Genomic DNA, 23,857 nt, shown 5'->3' with positions numbered 1-23,857 from the left:
TCCCCTGAAACCCCCCAAACCCCCTGAAACCCCCCAAAACCCCCCTGAAACCTCCCCAAAATCCCCCTGAGACCCCCCAAAATCCCCCTGAAGCCCCCAAAACCCCCCTGAGACCCCCCAAAATCCCTGTGAAGCTCCCCAAAACCCCCCTGAAGCCCCCCAAAATCCCCCTGAAGCTCCCCAAAACCCCCCAAAATCCCCCTGAAGCCCCCCAGAACCCCCCTGAAGCCCCCAAAACCCCCTGAAGCCCCCCAAAACCCCCAGAACCCACCCAAAGGTCCTCCAAACCCCCCCTGAAGCCCCCACAATGGTCTTGAAGCCCCCCAGAATGCCCCTAAAGGTCCCAAGAAATCCTCCTGAGGCCCCCCTAAAATCCCCCTGACCCCCCCCAAAAACCCCCTAAAGCCCCTAAAATCCCCCTGAAGCCCCCCAGAACCCCCCTGAAGGCCCCCAAAGCTTACCCAAAGTCCCTCAAAACCCCCATGAAGCCCCCCTAAAACCCTCTAAAAGCTCCCCAAAACCCCCCTGAACCCCCTAAAATCCCCCTGAAGCCCCCAGGAGCCCCCGACCCCCGGTGCCGCCCCCAAAGCGCTTTGCCAGTTTCCAACATGGCGGCGGGCGGTTGCTATGGCAACGCGGCACGCCGCTGCCAATTTCCAACATGGCGCGTTGTCGCGCAGCGGCCCCGCCCTCCCGTCTCCGCCAATCAGCGCGCGCGGCCGCCCGGAGCGCGCCCCAATAGGGCGGGGGCGCGGCTCACGTGACCGGAAGTCCGCTCTGGCCGGCGCTCTGAGGCGTCTCTGTGGTCCGAGCGCCCCGCGGGAGCGGCCGCGGGGTTTGGGGGGAATTTTGGGGTTTTTGGGGTTTGGGGGGGTCCCGGCGGGTTTTGGGGACCTCTCGCTCCCCCCTTTCTGCTGCCCCCGAAGCGGCTCCGCGGCCGCCGGCGCGCCCCGCCATGGCGCAGGCCCGGGGGGTGAACAGCCTGCGCTTCAACCAGGACCAGAGTGAGTGCGGGGGGCCCGGAGCCCTGAGCCCCCAAATCCCTGAACCCCGAAACCTCGAACCCCTGAACCCCCTGAGCCCCTGAACCCCGAAACCTCGAACCCCTGAGCCTCCAAAGCCCTCAACCCTGAAACCTCGAACCCCTGAAGCCCCGGACCCCTGAGCCCCCGAAACCTCGAACCCCTGAGGCCCCAAACCCCCGAACCCCGAAACCTCGAACCCCTAAGCCCCCAAATCCCTGAACCCCCGAACTCCTGAACCCCGAAGCCTCGAACCCCTGAACCCCCTGAGCCCCTGAACCCCCAAAACCCCCGGACCCCGAAACCTCGAACCCCTGAACCCCCGGACCCCTGAACCCGCAAAACCCCCGAAACCTCGAACCCCCGAGCGCCCAAAGCCCTGAACCCCTGAGTCCCCAAACCCCCGAACCCCGAAACCTCGAACCCCTGAGGCCCTGAACCCCCAAACCCCTGAACCCCGAATTCCCTGAACCCCCGGACCCCTGAATCCCTGAACTCCCAAATCCCCGAACCCCTGAACCCCGAATTCCCTGAACGCCCGAACCCCTGAACTCCTGAGCCCCCGAAACCCTGAACCCCCAAACCCCTGAGCCCCTGAATGCCCGGACTCCCGAACCCCGAACTCCTGGACCCCCTGAACCCCCAAAACCCCTGAACCCCGGGATCCCCAAACTCCCAAACCTCCGGACCACTGAAACCCTGAAGCCCCGGACCCCCAAATCCCCGGAGCCCTGAACGACCAAAGCCCCCAGACCCCGAATCCTCAAACCCCCCAAACCCCTGAGCCCCTGAACCCCCGGACCCCCAAACTAGTGAACCCCCGGACCCCTGAACTCCCGAACCCCCAAATCCCTGAACCCCCAAAGCCCTGAGCCTCTCAATGCCCGGACTCCCGAACCCCGAACTCCTGAACCCCTGGACCCCCTGAACCCCCAAACCCCTGAGCCCCTGAAGCCCCGGATCCCCAAACCTCCGGACCCCTGAAACCGTGAAGCCCCGGACCCCCAAATCCCCGGACCCCCAAATCCCCGGACCCCTGAACGACCAAAGCCCCCAGACCCCGAATCCTCGAACCCCCAAATCCCCGAACCCCTGAACTCCTGAGCCCCCGAACCCCAAAACCCCGAATTCCGTGAACCCCCGAACTCCTGAAGCCCTGGACCCCGAACCCCGAATCTCCGAACCCCCAAATCCCCGGACCCCGAACCCCGGACCCCGAACCCCCCGTGCCCCCCGAACCCCCCGTGCCCCTGGGGACCCCAACCCCCCCGCCCCCAGGCTGTTTCTGCGTGGCCATGGACTCGGGGGTGCGAATCTTCAACGTGGAGCCCCTCATGGAGAAGGGACACCTGGGTGAGGGGCGGGGACACCTGGGCACATGGGGACACCTGGGGACATGGGGACACCTGGGGGATATGGGGACACCTGGGGGATATGGGGACACCTGGGGACATGGGGACACCTGGGGACATGGGGACACCTGGGGAGGGGCGGGGACACCTGGGGACATGGGGGGACATGGGGGAGGGGCGGGGACACCTGAGGGGACATGGGGGGACATGGGGACATCTGGGGGACACTGGGGGGAGATGGGGGGAGATGGGGGGACCTGGGTGAGGGGCAGGGACACTGGGGGACATGGGGACACCTGAGGGGACATGGGGGGACATGGGGGGACATCTGGGGGACACTGGGGGGACACTGGGACATGGGGACACCTGGGTGAGGGGCGGGGACACTGGGGGACACTGGGGGGACACTGGGGGACACTGGGGGGACATGGGGGGACACTGGGGGACGTGGGGGGACATTGGGGACACCTGGGGGATATGGGGACATTGGGGGGACATGGGGACACCTGGGTGAGCGGTGGGGACACCTGGGGACATGGGGGGACATGGGTGAGGGGATGGGGGGACACGGGGACATGGGGCACCTGGGGCACCTGGGGGGACATTGGGGACACCTGGGTGAGGAGCGGGGACACTGGGGGACATGGGGACACCTGGGATATCTGGGGGAGGGGCACCTGGGGACACCTGGGTGAAGGTTTGGGTGGTTGGGGGGTCCTGGGGGTGTTTGGGGGTCCCTGGGGGTCTCGGGGGCTTTGGGGGCTTTGGGAGCCGGGGGGGATTTGGGGCCGTTCTGGGGTCCCCCGGGGCCGGGAGGGGGCTGTGGGGTTTTGGGGGGGCTCCTCAGCCCGGGGGGGTTTGGGGTGCCGGGCCTGGGGGGGGGTGGTTTTGGGGGTGTCCCTGAATTGGGGAGGGGCTTTTGGGGGGGGCAGCTGGGGCTGCTTTGGGGAGCCCCGGGGGAGGGGTCACTTTTGGGGGGGGGGGTTCTCATTTTGGGGGTGTTGCTCGATTTGGGGGTCTCTCGGCTGGGGGGGGTCCCTAAATTTGGGCTGGGGGGGTCCCTGGGGCTGGGGGTGCCCCTCGGTCTGGGGGGTCGCTGGGGTTTGGGGTGTCCCCCCTGATTTGGGGTCCCCGCGGGTTTTGGGGCGCAGATGCCGAGCAGGTGGGCAGCGTGGGGCTCGTGGAGATGCTGCACCGCTCCAACCTGCTGGCCATCGTGGGGGGCGGCAGCCACCCCAAGTTCCCCGACGCCTCCGGTGAGCCCCCAAACCGGGGGGAGCCCCCAGTTCACTGAGGGGTCCCCAAAACCCGGGGGAACCCCAAATTCACTGGGGGATCCGCAAAAATGGGGGGGGGGCTCCAAATCCCTGAGATCCTCCAAAACTGGGCGGGGGGGGCTCCAAATCCCTGGGAGACCCCAAAAACCGGGGGGGAGCCCCGAATTCACTGAGGGGTCCCCAAAAACCCGGGGGAACCCCAAATTCCCTGGGAGATCGACCAAAATTGGGGGGGCGGTCCTGGAATTCACTGAGGGATCCCCAGAATTGGGGAAGGCGCACAATTCACTGAGGGATCCCCAAAACCTGGCGGGGGGTCGGTCCTGGAATTCCCTGAGGGATCCCCCAAGAATGGGGGGCCCAAATACACTGAGAGACCCCCAAACCTGGGGGGGCCTCAGTTCCCTGGGAGACCCCCCCAAAACCTGGGAGCCGCCCAAACTCGGGGTCCTTCCCCACAGCCCCTGCAGGGGTCCCAATATCGGGGTGTCCCTGTTCCCACTGTGGGGGGGTCCCCAATATCGGGGTGTCCCCACTGTGGGGGGGTCTGCAATGGGGGGTGTCCCCTGTTCCCCAATATCGGGGTGACCCCAGTATCGGGGTGTCCCCAGTGTCGTGGTGCCCGCTGTCCCCAGTTTCGGGGTGTCCCAGTGTGGGGTGTCCCCATGTCTGTCTGTCCGTGTCCCCATGTCGGAGTGTCCCCCGTGAGCCCGGGTTGTCCCTGTCCCCAATGTGGGCTGTCCCCACGTGTGTCTGTCTGTCTGTCTGTCTGTCCGTGCAGTGCTGATCTGGGACGATGCCCGCGAGGGGAAGGACAGGCTGGGGCTCTCCCCATGTCTGTCTGTCTGTCTGTCTGTCTGTCTGTCCGTGCAGTGCTGATCTGGGACGATGCCCGCGAGGGGAAGGACAAGCTGGTGCTGGAGTTCAGCTTCCCCAAACCCGTGCTGGCCGTGCGCATGCGGCACGACCGGTACTGGGAGCACTGGGAGCACTGGGAGCACTGGGAGCACTGGGAGCACTGGGAATGGCGGCACTGGGAACTGGGGAAACTGGAAATGGGACTGGGGAAACTGGGAATGGGGCTGAGAACTGGGAATGGGGACTGGGGGAACTGGAAATGGGACTGGGGAAACTGGGAATGGGGCTGGGGAAACTGGAAATGGGACTGGGGAAACTGGGAATGGGGAATGGGACTGGGAATGGGGGGACTGGGGAAACTGGGGAAACTGGGAATGGGGCTGGGAACTGGGAATGGGGAATGGGGCTGGGAATGGGGACTGGGGAAACTGGGGATGGGGGGGACTGGGAACTGGGGAAACTGGGGGCACCGGGAACTGGGAATGGGAACTGGGGACTGGGGGGAGCACTGGTGTCACTGGGGTGTCCCTGTCCCTGTCCCAGGCTGGTGATGGCCCTGCAGACCCCTCTGTACATGTTCTGTACTGGGAGCACTGGGCTGGCACTGGGGGATACTGGGCAGGCACCGGGGTGGGTGGCACTGGGAGCACTGGGCTGGCAGCGGGGTGTCACTGGTGTCCCTGGTGTCACTGGGGTGTCCCTGTCCCTGTCCCAGGCTGGTGGTGGCTCTCCAGACCCGGCTCTACGTGTTCTCCTTCCCCCACCGGCCCACAAAGCTCTTTGAGTTCGACACCAGCGACAACCCCAAAGGTGGGGGGACCCCAAAAACCCGGGGGGACCCCAAAAACCACGGGGGACCCCAAAAATCCAGGGGGGTCCCTAAAAACCACGGGGGGTCCCTAAAACCCGGGGAGACCCCAAAAACCCGGGGGGACCCCAAAAACCACGGGGGACCCCAAACACTGCAGAAGGACCCCAAAAGCTGGGGGGGACCCCAATGTTCTGAGGCAACTTAGGGGGACCTCGCTGTCCTGGGGGGATTTTTGGGGTCCCCAGTAGCTGGGGTTTTTTTTGGGGTTCCTGCTGTCCTGGGGAGGTTTTGGGGTGCAGGGACACCCTGCTGTCCTGGAGTGTCCCCAGTATTTGGGGTCCCCGATGTGCAGGGGGATTTTGAGGTTCCCAATGTCCTGGGGAGGGTTTTTAGGGTCTCCACTGTCTGGAGGGTTTTGGGGTCCCAATTTCCTGGGGGTGATTTTGGGGTCCCCGATTTCCTGGGGGGATTTTTTGAGTTCCTGCTGTTCTGGGAGATTTTTGGGGTTCCCAATGTCCAGGGGTGATTTTGGGGTTCCTGCTGTCCTGGGGGGTTTGGGGTCCCCACTTTCCAGGGGTGATTTTGGGGTCCCCAATGTCTTGGGGAGGTTTTGGAGTCCCAATGTCCAGGGGGATTTTGGGGCCCCCGATTTCCAGGAGGGTTTTGGGGTTCCCAGTTTCCTGAGGGATTTTGGGGTCCCCCTGCCCTGGGGTGATTTTGGGGTCCCCGCAGGGATCGTGGATCTGTGTCCCAGCGTGGAGCGCGCCCTGCTCGTGTTCCCGGGACACAAGTGCGGCAGCCTGCAGCTGGTGGTGAGCGGGGACCGGGGAACTGGGAGGGACTGGGAGCACTGGGGAAACTGGGGAAACTGGGAGGGACACTGGGGAGCATTGGGGAAACTGAGGAAATTGGGGGAAATGGGAAAACTGGGGGGACTGGGGAACCGGGGCCAAGGCTGAGCTGGTACCGGGGGCAGTGGGAGCACTGGGGGCACTGGGAGGAGGCTGAGCTGGTACTGGGAGCACTGGGGGGTACTGGGGAGCACTGGGGGGGTACTGGGGAGCTCTGTGGGGTATTAGGTGGCACTGGGGCCATACTGGGGAGCACTGGGGTTGTACTGGTGTGCACTGGGGGATACTGGGTGGCACTGGGGCTATACTGGGCGTGCACTGGTGTCACACTGGTGTCTCCCTGTGCCCCAGGAGCTGGGCTGCGCTGGGACCATACTGGGGAGCACTGGGGGATACTGGGTGTGCACTGGGGCCATACTGGGGGGCACTGGGGTTGTACTGGTGTGCACTGGGGGATACTGGGTGGCACTGGGGCTATACTGGGTGTGCACTGGTGCCACGCTGGGTGTCTCCTGTGCCCCAGGCTGGGGTTGTGCCATACTGGGGGGCACTGGGGGATACTGGGTGTGAACTGGGGCCACACTGGGGAGCACTGGGGGATACTGGGGAGCACTGGGGGATACTGGGTGGCACTGGGGGTGTACCGGGTGGCACTGGGCCATACTGGTGTCTCCCTGACCCCATCCCCAGGACCTAACCCTAACCCTAACCCCCATGCCCAGGCTGCACTGGGTGATACTGGGTGGGGCTATATTGGGTGGCACTGCGGGGCACTGGGTGGCACTGGGGGGCACTGGTCCCGTACTGGTGGCACTGGTCCCACCCTGGTGTCTCCCTGCCAGGACCTGGGCTGCACTGGTGTGCACTGTGGGTGTACTGGGGTGACACTGGGTGGCACTGTGGGTGTACTGGGTGCCATACTGGTGGCACTGGGGTTGTCCTGGGTGGCACTGGGGTTGTACTGGGTGGCACTGGGGTTGCACCGGTGCCATACTGGTGGCACTGGTGCTATACTGGTGGCACTGGGGGGTATTGGGTGACACTGGGTGGCACTGGGGTTGTACTGGGGGGTACTGGGGTTGCACTGGGGCCATACTGGTGGCACTGGGGTTGTACTGGGTGGCACTGGGGTTGCACTGGGTGGCACTGGGGTTGCACCGGTGCCATACTGGTGGCACTGGGGTTGTACTGGGTGGCACTGGGGTTGTACTGGGGGGTACTGGGGTTGCACTGGTGCCATACTGGTGGCACTGGGGTTGCACTGGGTGGCACTGGGGTTGCACTGGTGCCATACTGGTGGCACTGGGGTTGCACTGGGTGGCACCGGTGCCACACTGGTGGCACTGGGGTTGCACTGGGTGGCACTGGGGTTGTACTGGGTGGCACTGGGTGGCACCGGTGCCATACTGGTGGCACTGGGGTTGCACTGGGTGGCACTGGGGTTGCACTGGTGCCATACTGGTGGCACTGGGGTTGCACTGGGTGGCACTGGGGGCACCGGTGCCACACTGGTACGCCCCGGTGCCCCCCCATGGTCCCCCTCCGTGGCAGGACCTGGGCTCGGCCAAGCCGGGCACGTCCTCGGCGCCGGTGACGATCAACGCGCACCAGAGCGAGGTCGGCTGCGCCGCGCTCAGCGCCCCGGGCAGCCTGGTGGCCTCGGCCTCGCCCCGGGGAACCCTGATCCGCCTGTTCTGCACGCAGAGCCGCGCGCGGCTGCTGGAGCTGCGCCGCGGCACCGACCCCGCCACGCTCTACTGGTGCCACTGGGGAAACTGGGGGAACTGGGGACAATGGGGACAATGGGGACAATGGGGCTGGGACTGACCCCGCCATGCTCTACTGGTGCCACTGGGGGAACTGGGGGGACTGGGGACAATGGGGACAATGGGGACAATGGGGACAATGGGGACAATGGGGCTGGGACCTGGGGCAATGGGGGGGCGGACCCCCCCACGCTCTACTGGTGCCACTGGGGGAACTGGGGGACTGGGGATGGGGACAATGGGGCCAATGGGGCTGGGACCCCAGTGCTTTGGGGGGACTGGGGACGGGGGTGGGGCAATGGGGCTGGTGGGGCTGGAACCCGCCCGCTCTACTGGTGGGACTGGGGAACTGGGGGGACTGGGGGGGCTGGGACTGACCCCGCCACGCTCTACTGGTGGGACTGGGAGGGGCTGGGAACCTCAGGTGTCCCCCCCTGCTTGAGCTGTGCCAGGGCACAGACCCTGCCCCACTGTACTGGGGGCACTGGGAGCACTGGGAGCACTGGAGGGGCACCTGGGCATTGGGGGATCCCTCCCGAGCCGATTTTGGGGTGCTGCCCCTCCCTGCCCGGTTTTGGGGTTCCCTCCCTGCCCGGTTGAGCTGTTCCAGCTCCACTGTACTGGGGGCACTGGGAGGGACTGGAGGTGGAGCTGGGGGACCCCCAGCCGGGTTTTGGGGTGTCCCCCATCCCTGACGGGGTTCTAGGGAGGTTTTGGGATGTCCGCCCCTGATCTTGACATGGTTTTGGGGTGTCCCCCCCATCTCTGACATGGTTTTGGGGTGTCCCCCCCATCCCTGACAGGATTTTGGGGTGCTCCCTAATCCTGACGGGGTTTTGGGGTCCCCCTATCCTTGACGGGGTTTTAGGGTGTGCCCCCAGCCCTGATGGGGTTTTGGGGTGCCCCCTGATCCTGATGGGGTTTGGGGAGGGATTTCGGGGTGCCCCCATCCCTAACAGGGTTTTGGGGTGCCCCCAGCCCTGATGGGGTTTTAGGGGGTGTTTTGGGGGTCCCTAACGGTGTTTCGGGGTCCCCAGCCTGGCCTTCAGCCCCGACTGCTCGTTCCTGTGCGCGGCCAGCGACAAAGGCACCGGGCACGTCTTCGCCCTGCGGGACACGCGGCTCAACCGGCGCTCGGCGTGAGTGGGGGGACACGGGGGGGTCCCCAAAGCCCCCGAGCCCCCCCGAGCCCTGTGCTGCCCCCCGGCCAGGCTGGCGCGCGTGGGCAAGGTGGGCCCGGTGCTGGGGCCCTACGTGGAGTCGCAGTGGTCGCTGGCGAGTTTCACCGTGCCGGCCGAGGCGCCCGGCGTGTGCGCCTTCGGCAGGGCCGGCCGCAGCCCCAGCTCCGTCATCGGTGAGTGCCAGAACAGCACAGAAACTGCCCAAAAACAGCCCCCAAAACAGCCCAAAAACCAGCCCCACCTCTGTCATCAGTGAGTGACAGAACAGCACAGAAACTGCCCCAGAAACCCCAAACGCCCCCAAACACACCCAAAACAAAAAACACAGCCCCCAAAAACCCCCCAAAACCAGCCCCACCTCCGTCATCGGTGAGTGACAGAACAGCACAGAAACTGCCCCAAACAGCCCCAAACACACCCCGAAACAGCCCCAGCACAGAAACTGCCCCAAATCTGCCCCCAAACACATCCCAAAACCAGCCCCAGCTCTGTCATCGGTGAGTGCCAGAACAGCACAGAAACGCCCCAGAAACTGCCCCAAATCTGCCCCCAAACACATCCCAAAACCAGCCCCAGCTCTGTCATCAGTGAGTGACAGAACAGCCCAGAAACTGCCCCAGAAACAGCCCCCAAACACATCCCAAAACCAGCCCCAGCTCCGTCATCGGTGAGTGACAGAACAGCACAGAAACAGCCCAGAAACTGCCCAAAAACAGCCCCCAAACACTGCCCCAGAAACTGCCCCAGCTCCGTCATCGGTGAGTGCCAGAACAGCACAGAAACTGCCCCAGAAACAGCCCCCAAACACATCCCAAAACCAGCCCCAGCTCTGTCATCAGTGAGTGACAGAACAGCACAGAAACTGCCCAAAAACAGCCCCCAAAACATCCCAAAACCAGCCCCATCAGTGTGTCATCAGAACAGAGTGACAGAACAGCCCCAAAAACCCCGCAAACAGAAACAGCCCCAGAAACAGCCCCAAAACTGCCCCAGAAACTGCCCAAACACATCCCAAAACCAGCCCCAGCTCCATCATCGGTGAGTGACAAAACAGCACAGAAACTGCCCTAAACACCCCAAAAACTGCCCCCAAACTGCCCCAGCTCCGTCATCGGTGAGTGACAGAACAGCCCAAAAACTGCCCAGAAACTGCCCAAACACACCCCAAAACCAGCCCCAGCTCCGTCATCGGTGAGTGACAGACCCGACATAGCACCCCTAAACAGCCCCAGGAACACCCCAAAAACTGTCCAGAAACAGCCCCAACACTGCCCCAAAACCAGCCCCAGAAACACCCTGAACACACCCCAAAACCAGCCCCAGAAACACCCTGAACACCCCCAAAACCAGCCCAAACACCCCCAAAACCAGCCCCAGCTCTGTCATCGGTGAGTGCCAGAACAGCCCAGGAAAGAACCCCAGAGACACCCCCCAAACAGCCCCCAAAACACCCCGAACAACACTGACACACCCTCATGTACCCCAAACCCACCCCAAAATATCACTGAAACACCCCAAAATAACACTGAAACACCCCAAAACAACCCAAACCAACTCCAAATACCCCGAGGGACCCCAAAGCAGCCCCGAGGGACCCCAGACCCCTCTGGGGTTTTGCCTTTGGGGAGGGGGCAGCCCCAACTCTGTCATTGGTGCGTCCCCCCAAACCAGCCCAAAATATCCCCTGGGAGCCCCCAGTGTCCTCCCCAGGACCCCAAAATACACCCAGGGGCCCCAAATCCCCCCCCAGGACCCCAAACCCCCCCGGGATCCCAGATCACCCCAAAGTTCCCTGGGACCCCCCCAAACCCCCCATGGCTCTCCCACGACCCCCCAGGTGTCAGTAAAACCCTCTGGGACCCCCTGAGACCCCTCCCTGCACCCCTAAACCCCACCAGGGCCCTTCCCTGCACCCCTAAACCCCACCGGGGACCCCCTAAACCCTCCTGGGCCATTCCCTGTGCCCCTAAACCCTGCCCAGGGATCCCCCAACCCCCCTAACTTCCCCAGGGCCCCTCCTGGTGCCCCAAATCCCCCTCAAGGACTCCCCAAATCCCCCCTAAACCCCCTCAGGGACCCCCTAAACCCCCCCAGGGCCCTTCCCTGCACCCCTAAACCCCACCGGGGACCCCCTAAACCCCCCTGGGCCATTCCCTGTGCCCCTAAACCCCTCCAGGGCCCCTAAATCCCCCCCAGGGACCCCCTAAACACCACCGGGCCCCTCCTTTTGCCCCTAAACCCCCCCGGGGTGCCCCCCTGACCCCGGTGCCCCCCCAGCCGTGTGTGTGGACGGCACGTTCCACAAGTACGTGTTCAGCCCCGACGGCAACTGCAACCGCGAGGCCTTCGACGTCTTCCTGGACATCTGCGACGACGACGACTTCTGACCCCCCCCGGGACCCCCCCACACCCGGGACCCCCCCCCACACCCCGGGACCCCCAAAACCTGGCAGCCCCCCGCACCTGGCCCGTCTCTTTATTGGTGTCTCGGCGTAACAAAGGGGATTTTATAAAACCTCCAAAAGGGGGGGGGGATACAAAACCGGGGTCCCCCCGCGTGCCCCGGGACCCCCCCGCGCTTTGGGGGGGGGTGTCCCCCCCTGCCCCTCCCCCCGCCCCCGGGCCCGGCCCAGCCTTTGGCCCGGGGGGGGTTTGGGGGTGCTGGTGATGGGGGGGGGGTGGCACGGGTGTAGCCCTTTAAGAGTGGGGGGGGAGGGGTGGGGGAGGGGCTCAGAGGGAGGAGGAGGGGGGGTCAGTGCCGAATTTGAGGCGGTAGATGAAGGTCTTGGTGGGGAGCAGCACCTGGGGGGCAGGGAGGGGGGGTCAGATAAGGGACCCCCCCGCGCTCCGCCGTGGTTCTTTCCAGGCTCATCCTCCCCCCCCCATTCACCGATGGTGCAGTCCGAGCTGGGACTGCCCCCCCCGATGGTTCCCCCCTACCCCAATGGTTCATCCCAACTTCAAGCCCCAGCCCAGCGTCCCCCCCGTCCCCACAATGGTTCATCCCAACCTTGTCGTGCCCCCCATTCCTCAGTGGTTCAGCCCAGCCCCACCCCTGCCGTTCAATGGTTCATTCCCATGTCCCCCCCCATTCCCCGATGGTTCATTCCCATGTCGCCTCCCCCCCCCCATTCCCCGATGGTTCATTCCCATGTCCCCCCATTCCCCGATGGTTCATTCCCATGTCCCCCCCCCCATTCCCCGATGGTTCACCCCCCGGCCCCCCCCCAGTGGTTTCACCCATTGTGTCACCCCCATCCCCCCCCGCTCTAACAATGGTTCATTCCCAAAGCCCCCCAGACCCCCAACTCCGGGGGGTGCAGGGACCCCCCGGACCCCCCGGGGCCCCCAGGTCCCAGGTGGGTGACTGAGCCCCCCAAAAACCCCTGAGACCCCCACGGACCCCCCTGGACCCTGTGCCCACCGGGTGGGTGACAGAGCCCCCAAAACCTCTGACCCCCCCAGACCCCTGTGACCCCACCCATGGCCCCGGACCCCAGTGAAGCCCCCAGACCCATTTTTGCCCACCGGGTGTGTGACGTAACCCCCGCAGGGGCAGCACCAGGCCTGTGTGAAGCCCCCGGACCCCAGTGAAGCCCCCAGACCCACATTAATGCACCGGGTGGGTGACGTAGCCCCCGCAGGGGTAGCACCCCAATAACCCCTGAGCCCCCAGACCCGTGTGAAGCCCCCAGACCCACATTCACGCACCGGGTGGGTGACGTAGCCCCCGCAGGGGTAGCACCAGGCCCCCAGGTCGCGCAGGCTCAGCACCAGCGGGTGCCCCTGGGCCCCCCCGTGGGTCAGCATGTGCCCCCCCACGTAGCGCCCGCACAGCACCTGCGGAAACGGGGGGGGCAGGGGGGTCACGGGGGGGTCAGGGGGTTTGGGGCAGATTCAGGGGCGCAGGAGGATTTGGGGATTTCAGGGTTCGGGGCACAGTTCTGGGACCCGGGGGGGTTTGGGGTCCAGGGAAGAGCTGAGAAACGCAGGGGGAGATTTGGGGTGTCTGTGGGATTTGGGGGTGTGGGGATTTGGGGTGTCTGTGGGATTTAGGGTGTGCAGGGATTTAGGGGTGTGTGGGGATTTCGGGGTTCAGGGCACAGTTCTGGGACCCAGGAGGGGTTTTGGGCATGGGGAAGGGTTGTGGGGTGCAGGGGGAGATGTAGGGGTGCAGGGGGATTGGGGGGGATTTAGGGGTTCAGGGCACAATTCTGGGGTACAGGGGTATTTAGGGGTTCAGGGGCAGTTTTTGGGGCAGTTTTGGGGCAGTTTTTGGGCAGTTTTTGGGTGGCTCACCTGGTGGCAGCTCAGGCACAGCCAGTTGTGGGTTCAGGGGCAGTTTTGGGGTTCAGGGGCAGTTTTTGGGGCAGTTTTGGGGCAGTTTTGGGGTGGCTCACCTGGTGGCAGCTCAGGCACAGCCAGTTGTGGGTTCAGGGGCAGTTTTGGGGTTCAGGGGTTTTTGGGGCAGTTTTGGGGCAGTTTTGGGGCAGTTTTGGGGCAGTTTTGGGGTGGCTCACCTGGTGGCAGCTCAGGCACAGCCAGTTGTGGGTTCAGGGGCAGTTTTGGGGTTCAGGGGCAGTTTTGGGGTGGCTCACCTGGTGGCAGCTCAGGCACAGCCAGTTGTGGGTTCAGGGGGCAGTTTTGGGGGTTCAGGGGGTGTTTTTGGGGCAGTTTTGGGTGGCTCACCTGGTGGCAGCTCAGGCACAGCCAGTTGTGGGTTCAGGGGCAGTTTTGGGGTTCAGGGGGTGTTTTTGGGGCAGTTTTGGGGTGGCTCACCTGGTGGCAGCTCAGGCACAGCCAGTTCTCGCGGCGGCTCCCGCAGACCCCGCACGGGGGGGGCAGGAGGGTCCCCAGGGCGCCCCCGGCGGGGGGCGGGGCCACGGCCCCGAGGTGGGGACAGCCCTGCAGGGGCGTCACGGCGAACAGCGCCCCCTGCGGGCGGGGCACGGCACCCTCAGCCCCAAAGGCGGCCCCAAACCCGGCCATAAACCAGCCCTAAACCAGCCCTAAACCCGGCCCTAAACCAGCCCTAAACCAGCCCCAAACCCGGCCCTAAACCAGCCCTAAACCCGGCCCTAAACCAGCCCTAAACCAGCCCCAAACCCGGCCCTAAACCCGGCCCTAAACCAGCCCCAAACCCGCCCCAAACCCGGCCCTAAACCCGGCCCTAAACCAGCCCCAAACCCAGCCCCAAACCCGGCCCTAAACCAGCCCTAAACCCGGCTCCCAAACCAGCCCCAAACCCGGCCCTAAACCCGGCCATAAACCCGGCCATAAACCAGCCCTAAACCCGGCCCTAAACCAGCCCCAAACCAGCCCTAAACCCAGCCCCAAACCAGCCCCAAACCCAGCCCTAAACCCGGCCCTAAACCAGCCCTAAACCCGGCCCCAAACCCGGCCCCAAACCCGGCCCTAAACCAGCCCCAAACCAGCCCCAAAGGCGGCCCCAAACCAGCCCTAAACCCAGCCCCAAACCCAGCCCCAAACCCAGCCCTAAACCCAGCCCTAAACCAGCCCTAAACCAGCCCTAAACCAGCCCTAGAGCCAGCCCTAAACCAGCCCTAAACCAGCCCTAAACCCGGCCCTAAACCCGGCCCCAAACCCGGCCCCAAACCAGCCCCAAACCCGGCCCCAAACCCGGCCATAAACCAGCCCTAAACCAGCCCCAAACCCGGCCATAAACCCGGCCCCAAACCCGGCCATAAACCAGCCCTAAACCAGCCCCAAACCCGGCCATAAACCAGCCCTAAACCAGCCCTAAACCCGGCCCCAAAGCCGACCCCAAACCCGGCCCTAAACCAGCCCTAAACCCGGCCCTAAACCAGCCCTAAACCAGCCCTAAACCAGCCCCAAACCAGCCCTAAACCAGCCCGAAACCCAGCCCCAAACCAGCCCCAAACCCAGCCCCAAACCAGCCCCAAACCAGCCCCAAACCAGCCCCAAACCAGCCATAAATGCCCCCGTCCTCAGCCCCAAATCCTCATCCTCAAACCGAGCCGCAAATCCTCAGCCCCAAATCCTCCCCAAAATCCTCCCCCAAATCCCAACTCCCCAAAACCCCCCAACCCCGACAGCCCCGTCCCCAGACCCCTCCCCAAATCCCAAAACCCCCAAACCCCCCAATCCCCCCCCCCAAACCTCCAGACCCCTCCCCAAATCCCAACCCCCCTTCCCCCCCCAGCCCCTCCCCCACCTCCTCCAGCTCCTCCTCCTCCTCCCAGCAGGGCGCGGCCGCGGCTGCCTCGCTGGGGGCGGGGCCTGGCTCAGACTCCGCCCCCAGCCCCGCCTTGGCCCCGCCCCCCGGGCCGTCCCCGATCTGCAGCGCCCCCAGGCGGCGAATGGCGGCGTCCAGGGGCGGAGACCCCGTGACGTCATCGGCGGCCGCTGTGACGTCATCGCCGCCCTCCCCCTCCTTGGGGGCCTCCGGGGGGGGCTCAACTGTGGGGGGAGGGGTGGGTTGGGGGATCTGGGGGGGGTCCGCAGGGGGGGATGGGGCTGGGGGGGCCGGGCCGGGTTTGGGGTCCTGTGGGAGGGGGCTCAGGGCAGGTTTGGGGGGCTCAGGGCAGGTTTGGGGGGCCCTGGGGGTTGGGGGTCCCAGGGGGTTCCCGGGCAGGGTTTGGGGGTCTCAGGGCAGAGTTTGGGGTTCCTGGGGCACGGTTTGGGGGTCCCGGGGGGGTCCCAGGCAGTGTTTGGGGGTCTTAGGTTCATTGTGGGGAGGGGTCTCACGGCGGGGCATGTTTGGGGGTATTTGGGGAGGGGTCTCATGGCGGGGCAGGGCTTGGGGGTCCCAGGCTCATTTAAGGGAGGGGTCTCATGGCAGGGCAGGGTTTGGGGGTCGCAGGCTCATTTAGGGGAGGGGTCTCACCGCGGGGCAGGGTTTGGGGGTCCCGGGGCAGGGTTCGGGGGTATTTGGGGAGGGGTCTCACCGCGGGCAGGGTTCGGGGGTATTTGGGGAGGGGTCTCACCGCGGGGCAGGCGCAGGCAGCTCCAGCAGCCCCGCTGCGCCCGCAGGCTCCGGCCCAGGGCCCGCAGCGCCGCGGGCTGGGGGGTCCCGGGGGGGGGCAGCGTGGGGTCCCCGAGCAGGACCCCCAGGCACTGCCCCACCCCCTCCGCTGTCACCGCCAGGTTGTAGCCGCCCTGAGAGACCCCCAGAGACCCCCGGGTGAGACCCCAGAGACCCCCGAGTCAGAGACCCCGAGTTGGAGACCCCCGAGACCCCCCCAGTTAAGAAACCCCCAGGGTCAGAGACCCCCACCCCCCCAGCGCCCCCTCCTCCCCCAAAGGGACCCCCAGACCAACCCCCCCCTCCCCCAACCCTGCCCCAGCCCCTCTGGCCCTCCTGGGACCCCCAGGACCCCCCAGACCCCCAAAGAGACCCCCAGGGTCTCCCCATCTCCCCAGGGAGGGGCCCCAACCCCCCCAGGGCCTTTCCAGCCCCTCCCTGGGACCCCGGGACCCCCTCGGGACCCCCAAACCGGCCCCCCTGGGACCCCAGCCCCTCCCCAGGACCCCCAAAGCGCCCCCCGGACCCCCCGGCCGCGCTGACCTCGAGCAGCAGCACGAGGCGCCCCCCCGCCAGCGCCCCCAGCAGGTGGGTCATGAGGCCGAAGGTTTGGGGGGACACCAGGCACCCCCCCAGGGGGTCCCCCCGGCCCGCGTCGAACCCGGCCGAGACCAGCACCAGCTCCGGGCCGCGCCACCTGAACTCCAGGGGGCGCCCCAAGGGGCACCCTCAAGGGGGCCCCAAGCTCCAAAGGGGCGACCGCAAAGAGCCCCAGAGGGAGCCGGGACCCCCAAAGGGAGCCGGGACCCCCAGAGGGAGCCGGGACCCCCAAAGGGAGCCGGGACCCCCCGCCCCAAAGGGAGCCGGGACCCCCCAAAGGAGCCGGGAGCTGGGACCCCCCAAAGGGAGCCGGGACCCCCAGAGGGAGCTGGGACCCCCAAAGGGAGCCGGAACCCCCAGAGGGAGCCGGGACCCCCCCCCAAAGGGAGCCGGGACCCCCCCAAAGGGAGCCGGGACCCCCCAAGTGTCACAACCCCCCAAGGGAGCCGAACCTCAAAGTGAACCCAAGAGCCCCAAAAAGGATCCCTGACCCCAAACTCCCCCAGCCCCCAAACCCCACACCCTGAACCCCACACTCGAGCCCCCAAACCCCAAACCATCCCCAAATCCCAGACCCAGACCCACCAAACCCCCAGACCCCAATCCAGCCCCAAACCCCAAACCCCAGACCCCAAACCCCAAACCATCCGCAGACCCCAAAGCTGCCCCAAACCCCAAACCCCAAACCCCAATCCAAACCCCAGCCCCCAGATCCCAAACCCCAGCACTGAAACCCCAATCCAGCCCCAAACCCCAAACCCCAGACCCCAAACCCCAAACCACAGACCCCAATCTAAAGCCCAGCCCCCAGACCCCAAACTAGCCCCAGCCCCCACACCCCAACCCTGTGCCCCCATTCTGACCTGGCAGGCCACGGGCAGCCCCAGACCCCAAATCCCAAACCAGCCCCAACCCCAGCCCCAGACCCCACACCCCAAACCCTCCTGTGCCCCCGTTCTCACCTGGCAGGCCACGGGCAGCAAGAGCGCCCAAACCCCAAATCAGCCCCCAAACCCCACACCCCAAACCCCACACCGCAAACCAGCCCCGCACCTCAAACCTCAAACCCCAAACCCCAAACCCCAAACCCCACACCGCAAACCAGCCCCACACCCCAAACCAGCCCCAAACCAGCCCCAAACCCCAAACCAGCCCCAAACCCCAAACCCCACACCCCACACCCCAAACCCCACACCCCAAACCAGCCCCACACCCCAAACCCAGCCCCAAACCCCACACCCCAAACCCCAAACCCCCCCCCACACCCACCCGCCCCCCCCATTCTCACCGCACCACCGGCAGCAACGCACGCGCCAGACCCCCACCCCGCTCCCCCACGGGGGGGGCGGGGCCCCTCCCCCCGCCAGGGGGGCCGGATTCGTCACCTGCGGGGAGGGGCAGAGAGACCCAGTTGGGGAGGCCCAGGACAGCCAGGGACTCCAGGGTGAAGCCCCGGGGCCACGCCCCCAGGGCCAGACGGGGACCCGAACCACCCAGGGCCCCAGAGAACAAGGAGCCCAAAACTGACCCAGGGGCTGGACCGTGCAGGGACAAAACGCACCCAGGGGCCACACTGGGGGACCCAAAACGGCGACCCAGGGAGCCCAGAAGCCGACCCAGGGACCCCAAAACAGACCCAGGGACCCCAAAACTAGACCCAGGGAGCCCGAACCGACCCAGGGAGCCCAAAACCGACCCAGGGAGCCCAACAAATAGACCCAGGCCCCAGAATACCCAGGAAAAAAAATGACCAGGGACCCCAGAACCGACCCGACCCAGGGACCCCAAAACTGACCCAGGGACCCCGGAACCGACCCGACCCAGGGACCCCAGAACCGACCCAGGGACCCCAAAACAGACTCAGGGACCCCGGAACCGAGGGACCCCCAAAACTGACCGGTGGAACCGACCCAGGGACCCCAGAACCGACCCAGGGACCCCAAAACTAGACCCAGGGACCCCAGAACTGACCCAGGGAGCCTGGAACCGACCCAGGGACCCCAAAACCGACCCAGGGACCCCAGAACTGACCCAGAGAACCCAAAACGCCCCCCAGCACCCCAAACTGCCCCTGGAGACCTCCAAATCCTTCCAGGGCACCCAAAACCCCCCTGGGGACCCCCAAACCCCACCCGGGCACCCCAAACCCCCCCAGAATCCCAAACCCCCGAGGACCCCAAACCCCCCAGGACCCCCCGATCCCACCTGGGGTCCTCCTCGAAGATCTCCTGGGTGCCGTTGCCGTGGTGAATGTCCCAGTCCAGGATCAGCACCCTGGGGACACAACGCGGGTTTGGGGGGCCCGGGGGGGGTTTGAGGGGGGCACGGGGGGGCCCTGCAGCCCCAAACCCCCTTACCCCCTGTACATGAGGGGTCCCCCCTCTCCATTGCCCCCCATACCTGAGAGGTTCCCCAAGCCCCAAACCCCCCATACCTGAGGGGTTCCCCGTACCCGAGGGGGTCCCCTGTACCTGAGGGGGTCCCCAGTCTCCCCCCACACCCCACAGGGGTCCCCATTCCCCCAGACCCGAGGGGATCCCCCAGCCCCGTTCCCCGTACCCTGAGTGGGGGTCCCCCAGCCCCATTCCCCCCATACCCGAGGGGTCCCCAGCCCCATTCCCCCGTACCCTGAGTGGGGGTCCCCCAGCCCCGTTCCCCCGTACCTGAGGGGGGTCCCCGCCAGGCTCTGCGCGTGCCGCGCAGCCACCCCCGCGTTGTTGAAGAGGCAGAAGCCCCCGGCGGAGCCCGGCCGGGCGTGGTGCCCCGGGGGGCGCAGCACGGCCAGAGCCGAGCGCACCTGGGGGGCACCGGGGGGCGTCAGGGGGCACCGGCACCCCCGAACCCCGCCGGGACCCCCAGAGCCCTGACAGCATCCCCAGAGCCCCGCCGGGACCCCCGAACCCCGCCGGGACCCCCATGTACCCCCAAATACCCACAGTGACCCCGCAATCCCACAGACACCCCTGACCCCACAGCAACGCCCCCAACCCCATAAAGTGCCCCCATCCCACAGAACCCCCAAATCCCGCTGGGATGGGGGGAGCCCAACAGGGCCCAGACCCCCAGAGCCCCCCGTTATTCCCCCCCCGCCCACCTGCCCTCCCAGCACGGCTCAGCCCCCCCTTTGCCTCCCTAGTGCCCCCCTTTCCCCATCTGCCCCCCCAGCACGGCCCCCTTTGCCCCCGCCCGATGCCCATCTGCCCCCCTTTGCCCCCATTTTCCCCCTGTGCCCCCCTTTCCCCATCTGCCCCCCCAGCATGGCCCCCTTTGCCCCCGCCCGATGCCCATTTGCCCCCATCTGCCCCCCCCACGCCCACCTGCCCCCCCAGTACGGCCCCTTGCCTCGCCCATGCACGTTGCCCCCTTTGCCCCCCCCGCCCACCTGCCCCCAGCTGCCCCCTTTGCCCCCCACGCCCACCTGCCCCCCCAGCACGGCCCCCACGGCCGCGCACGCCCCCCCCGCGGCCAGGCGGGCAGAGCGGAACGAGCGCGGGCACAGGAACACGCTGGGGTAGCGCTGCGCCAGCGCCCCCAGCTCCCGCGGGGACAGCGCGGGGACACGGGACAGCGTCTGCACGTGGGAGGGCCTGGGGGGGACAGGGGACACACAGGGTCACCGAGACAGCCAGGGACACCCCAAACACAGGGACACCCCAAACACGGACACCCCAACACAGCCAGGGACACCCCAAACACGGACACCCCAACACAGCCAGGGACACCCCAACACAGCCAGAGACACCCCAAACACAGGGGCACCCCAAACACAGCCAGGGACACCCCAAACACAGCCAGGGACACCCCAAACACACGGACACCCCAACACAGCCAGGGACACCCCAAACACAGGGGCACCCCAAACACAGCCAGGGACACCCCAAACACAGCCAGAGACACCCCAAACACACGGACACCCCAAACACACGGCCCCCAAACCAGCAGGGCCAAACACAGGGATCACCAACGGGACACCCCAAACACAGCCAGGGACACCCCAAACACAGGGACACCCCAACACAGCCAGAGACACCCCAAACACAGCCAGGGACACCCCAAACACAGGGCACCCCCAACACAGCCAGGGACACCCCAAACACAGGGACACCCCAAACACAGAGACACCCCAAACACAGCCAGGGACACCCCAAACACAGGGACACCCCAACACACGGACACCCAACACAGCCAGGGACACCCCAAACACAGGGACACCCCAAACACAGGGACACCCCAAACACAGCCAGGGACACCCCAAACACAGCCAGGGACACCCCAAACACAGGGACACCCCAACACAGCCAGAGACACCCCAAACACAGCCAGGGACACCCCAAACACAGGCCCACCCCACACACAGGGCACCCCAAACCAGGGCACCCTCAAACACAGACACCCCAAACACAGCCAGGGACACCCCAAACACAGGGACACCCCAAACACGGACACCCAACACAGCCAGGGACACCCCAAACACAGGGACACCCCAAACACAGGGACACCCCAACACAGCCAGGGGCACCCCAACACAGCCACGGACACCCCAAACACACGGACACCCCAACACAGCCAGGGACACCCCAAACACAGCCAGGGACACCCCAAACACAGCCAGAGACACCCCAAACACACGGACACCCCAAACACACGGACACCCCAAACACAGCCAGAGACACCCCATACACAGGGACACCCCAAACACAGGGATCACCCCAAACACAGGGATCACCCCAAAACAAACACACAGGACAGTGCCAGCACCCATGACAGCACCCGCATGTGGGAGCGCCTGGGGGGGGGACACAGGGGACACCCCAAAACAGCCGGGACACCCCGAAACACAGGGACACCCCAAAACAACCAGGGATACCCCAAACACAGGGACACCCCAAAACAGCCGGGAGGGACAACCCCAAAACACAGGGAAACCCCCCAAACACAAGGGTCACCCTGAAACATATGGGACACCCCAGAACAGAGGGGAGGAACTCCCCCAAAACACACGGGTCACCCCCAAAACACAGAGAACCCCCCAAAACACAGGGGTCACCCCAAACACAGGGGTCACCCCCAAAACACGGGATTCACCCCAGAACACACGGGTCACCCCAAACACAGGGGTCACCCCAGAACGGCCGGGAGGAACGCCCCAAAGCAGCCGTGCCCCCCAAAACAGCCATGCCCCCAAAACAGCCATGTCCCCCCAAAACAGCCGTGCCCCCCCCAAAGCAGCCGTGCCCCCCACCCCACGCCCCGGGGTCCCTCACGTGTGGCAGGCGCGCAGCTGGCGGCGGCTCGCGGGCCGGGCAGGCACGGGGACGCAGCGCTGCGCCAGGCCGAGCTCCTGCAGCCGCTGCAGCACGCGGGGCAGGCGCTGCGGGCACTCGGGGTGGTGGCTGCAACGAAACACACAAAACCACCTGAAATCGCCCCAAAATAACCCTAAAATAACCCCAAAAATAACCCCGGGGCAGGCGCACGCTGCGGGCACTCGGGGTGGTGGCTGCAGGGAAACGCATAAAATCACCTGAAATCGCCCCAAAATAACCCTAAAATAACCCCAAAAATAACCCTAAAACCACCCCCGGGGCAGCCGCTGCAGCACGCGGGGCAGGCGCTGCGGGCACTCCGGGTGGTGGCTCCAGGGAAACACATAAAATCACCTGAAATCGCCCCAAAATAACCCTAAACCACTCAAAAAGTACCCCAAAAAAACATCCCAAAACCACCCATAGAACTCCTGGAAACACTGCAAAATCACCCCGAAACCCGCTGAAATCACCCCAAAACCACCCCCAGGACAGGGGTCACACGTGTGCCCCAGCCCCTCCCTCACCTGTCCCAGGTGTCCCCGTGTCCCTCACCTGTCCCAGGTGTCCCCATGCCCCTCACCTGTCCCCGTGTCCCCCCTCACCCGTCCCAGGTGTTCCTGTGTCCCTCCCCTGTCCCCCTGTCCCTCACCTGTCCCAGGTCTTGTTGTGTCCCCCCTCACCTGTCCCCATGTCCCTCACCTGTCCCCATGTCCCTCACCTGTCCCTGTGTCCCTCACTTGTCCCCGTGTCCCCCCTCACCTGCCCCAGGTGTTCCTGTGTCCCTCACCTGTCCCCGTGTCCCCCCTCACCCGTCCCAGGTGTCCCCATGTCCCTCACCTGTCCCCGGTGTTCCCCCTCACCTGTCCCCGCTCACCTGTCCCCATGTCCCTCACCTGTCCCAGATGTTCCCGTGTCCCCCCTCACCTGTCCCCAGGTGTCCCCATGTCCCACTTCCCGGTGCCCCTCACCTGTCCCAGGTGTCCCGTGTCCCCACCGGTGTCCCCATGTCCCTCACCTGTCCCAGGTGTCCCCCCTCACCTGTCCCCGGTGTCCCCATGTCCCTCACCTGTCCCGTTCCCGTGTCCCTCACCTGTCCCCCTCACCTGTCCCCGGTGTCCCCATGTCCCTCACCTGTCCCAGGTGTTCCCCTGTCCCCCCTCACCTGTCCCCGGTGTCCCCATGTCCCTCACCTGTCCCCGTGTCCCTCACCTGTCCCCGGTGTCCCCATGTCCCCCCTCACCTGTCCCCGGTGTCCCCATGTCCCTCACCTGTCTCCGTGTCCCTCACCTGTCCCTGTGTCCCTCACCTGTCCCCGTGTCCCCCCTCACCTGTCCCCGGTGTCCCCATGTCCCCCTCACCTGTCCCAGGTGTTCCTGTGCTCCTCCATGCGGGGGTCGTACACCAGCCCCACCCGGGCCCTGCCTGGGGGCTCCGGGGGGGGCTCCGGGGGCTTCCCCTCCCCCTCCTGCTCTTCATCCTCCTCCTCCTCCTCCTCCTCCTCAGCTTCATCCTCATCCTCGCGCTCTTCGTCCTCCCCCGCTTCTGCCTCCGCCTCCTCCTCCTCCTCCTCCTCCTCCTCTCTCGGGGGGGGGGTTCCTCAGGGCGAGCACCCCAAATGTGCCCCCCCCCAACTTTGGGGGTCCCCGAGAAGGGTCTGGGGGTCCCTGATGTGGGGTTCCGGCTTTGGGGGTTTGGGGAGGTTTGGGGTGGGGTGGTTTTGGGTGTTGGGGGGTTTGGTTTTGGGGGTTGGGGTGTTGGGGTTTTGGGGTTTTGGGCTTTGTTGGGGTTGGGGTTGTGTGTTGGGGGTTTTGGGGTTTTTGGGCT

The 23,857-nt window shown here is 65.9% G+C and overlaps 3 protein-coding genes across 3 annotated transcripts; 1 reads left to right on the top strand and 2 right to left on the bottom strand.

Annotated features, from left to right (window-relative positions):
• Positions 1 to 802: 802 nt before the first annotated feature.
• On the top strand, positions 803 to 11,585 carry WDR45 (WD repeat domain 45). The gene is made up of 10 exons (XM_030970271.1): positions 803 to 1,004; positions 2,301 to 2,375; positions 3,526 to 3,630; positions 4,525 to 4,621; positions 5,225 to 5,319; positions 6,053 to 6,132; positions 7,723 to 7,931; positions 8,975 to 9,076; positions 9,149 to 9,291; positions 11,396 to 11,585. Exons 1-10 carry the CDS (start codon positions 956 to 958, stop codon positions 11,503 to 11,505), a joined length of 1,065 nt encoding a protein of 354 aa, XP_030826131.1. The 5' UTR covers positions 803 to 955; the 3' UTR covers positions 11,506 to 11,585.
• LOC115916543 (histone deacetylase 6-like) lies at positions 11,583 to 16,809 on the bottom strand. The gene is made up of 6 exons (XM_030970272.1): positions 16,668 to 16,809; positions 16,087 to 16,258; positions 15,315 to 15,559; positions 13,898 to 14,053; positions 12,830 to 12,958; positions 11,583 to 11,920 (listed from the first exon to the last, which is right to left on the bottom strand). Exons 1-6 carry the CDS (start codon positions 16,719 to 16,721, stop codon positions 11,849 to 11,851), a joined length of 828 nt encoding a protein of 275 aa, XP_030826132.1. The 5' UTR covers positions 16,722 to 16,809; the 3' UTR covers positions 11,583 to 11,848.
• A 1,199-nt stretch (positions 16,810 to 18,008) lies between these two features.
• Positions 18,009 to 23,583, bottom strand: LOC115916536 (histone deacetylase 6-like). Its single transcript, XM_030970266.1, has 6 exons — positions 23,392 to 23,583; positions 21,989 to 22,117; positions 20,143 to 20,311; positions 19,388 to 19,521; positions 18,907 to 18,998; positions 18,009 to 18,109 (listed from the first exon to the last, which is right to left on the bottom strand). Exons 1-6 carry the CDS (start codon positions 23,418 to 23,420, stop codon positions 18,009 to 18,011), a joined length of 654 nt encoding a protein of 217 aa, XP_030826126.1. The 5' UTR covers positions 23,421 to 23,583.
• Between the last annotated feature and the right edge of the window lie 274 nt (positions 23,584 to 23,857).

This window comes from Camarhynchus parvulus, unplaced genomic scaffold (genome assembly GCF_901933205.1).
Source record: "Camarhynchus parvulus unplaced genomic scaffold, STF_HiC, whole genome shotgun sequence".
NCBI classification, from domain to species: domain Eukaryota; kingdom Metazoa; phylum Chordata; class Aves; order Passeriformes; family Thraupidae; genus Camarhynchus; species Camarhynchus parvulus.
This window is presented reverse-complemented; position numbering and strand designations above follow the sequence as displayed.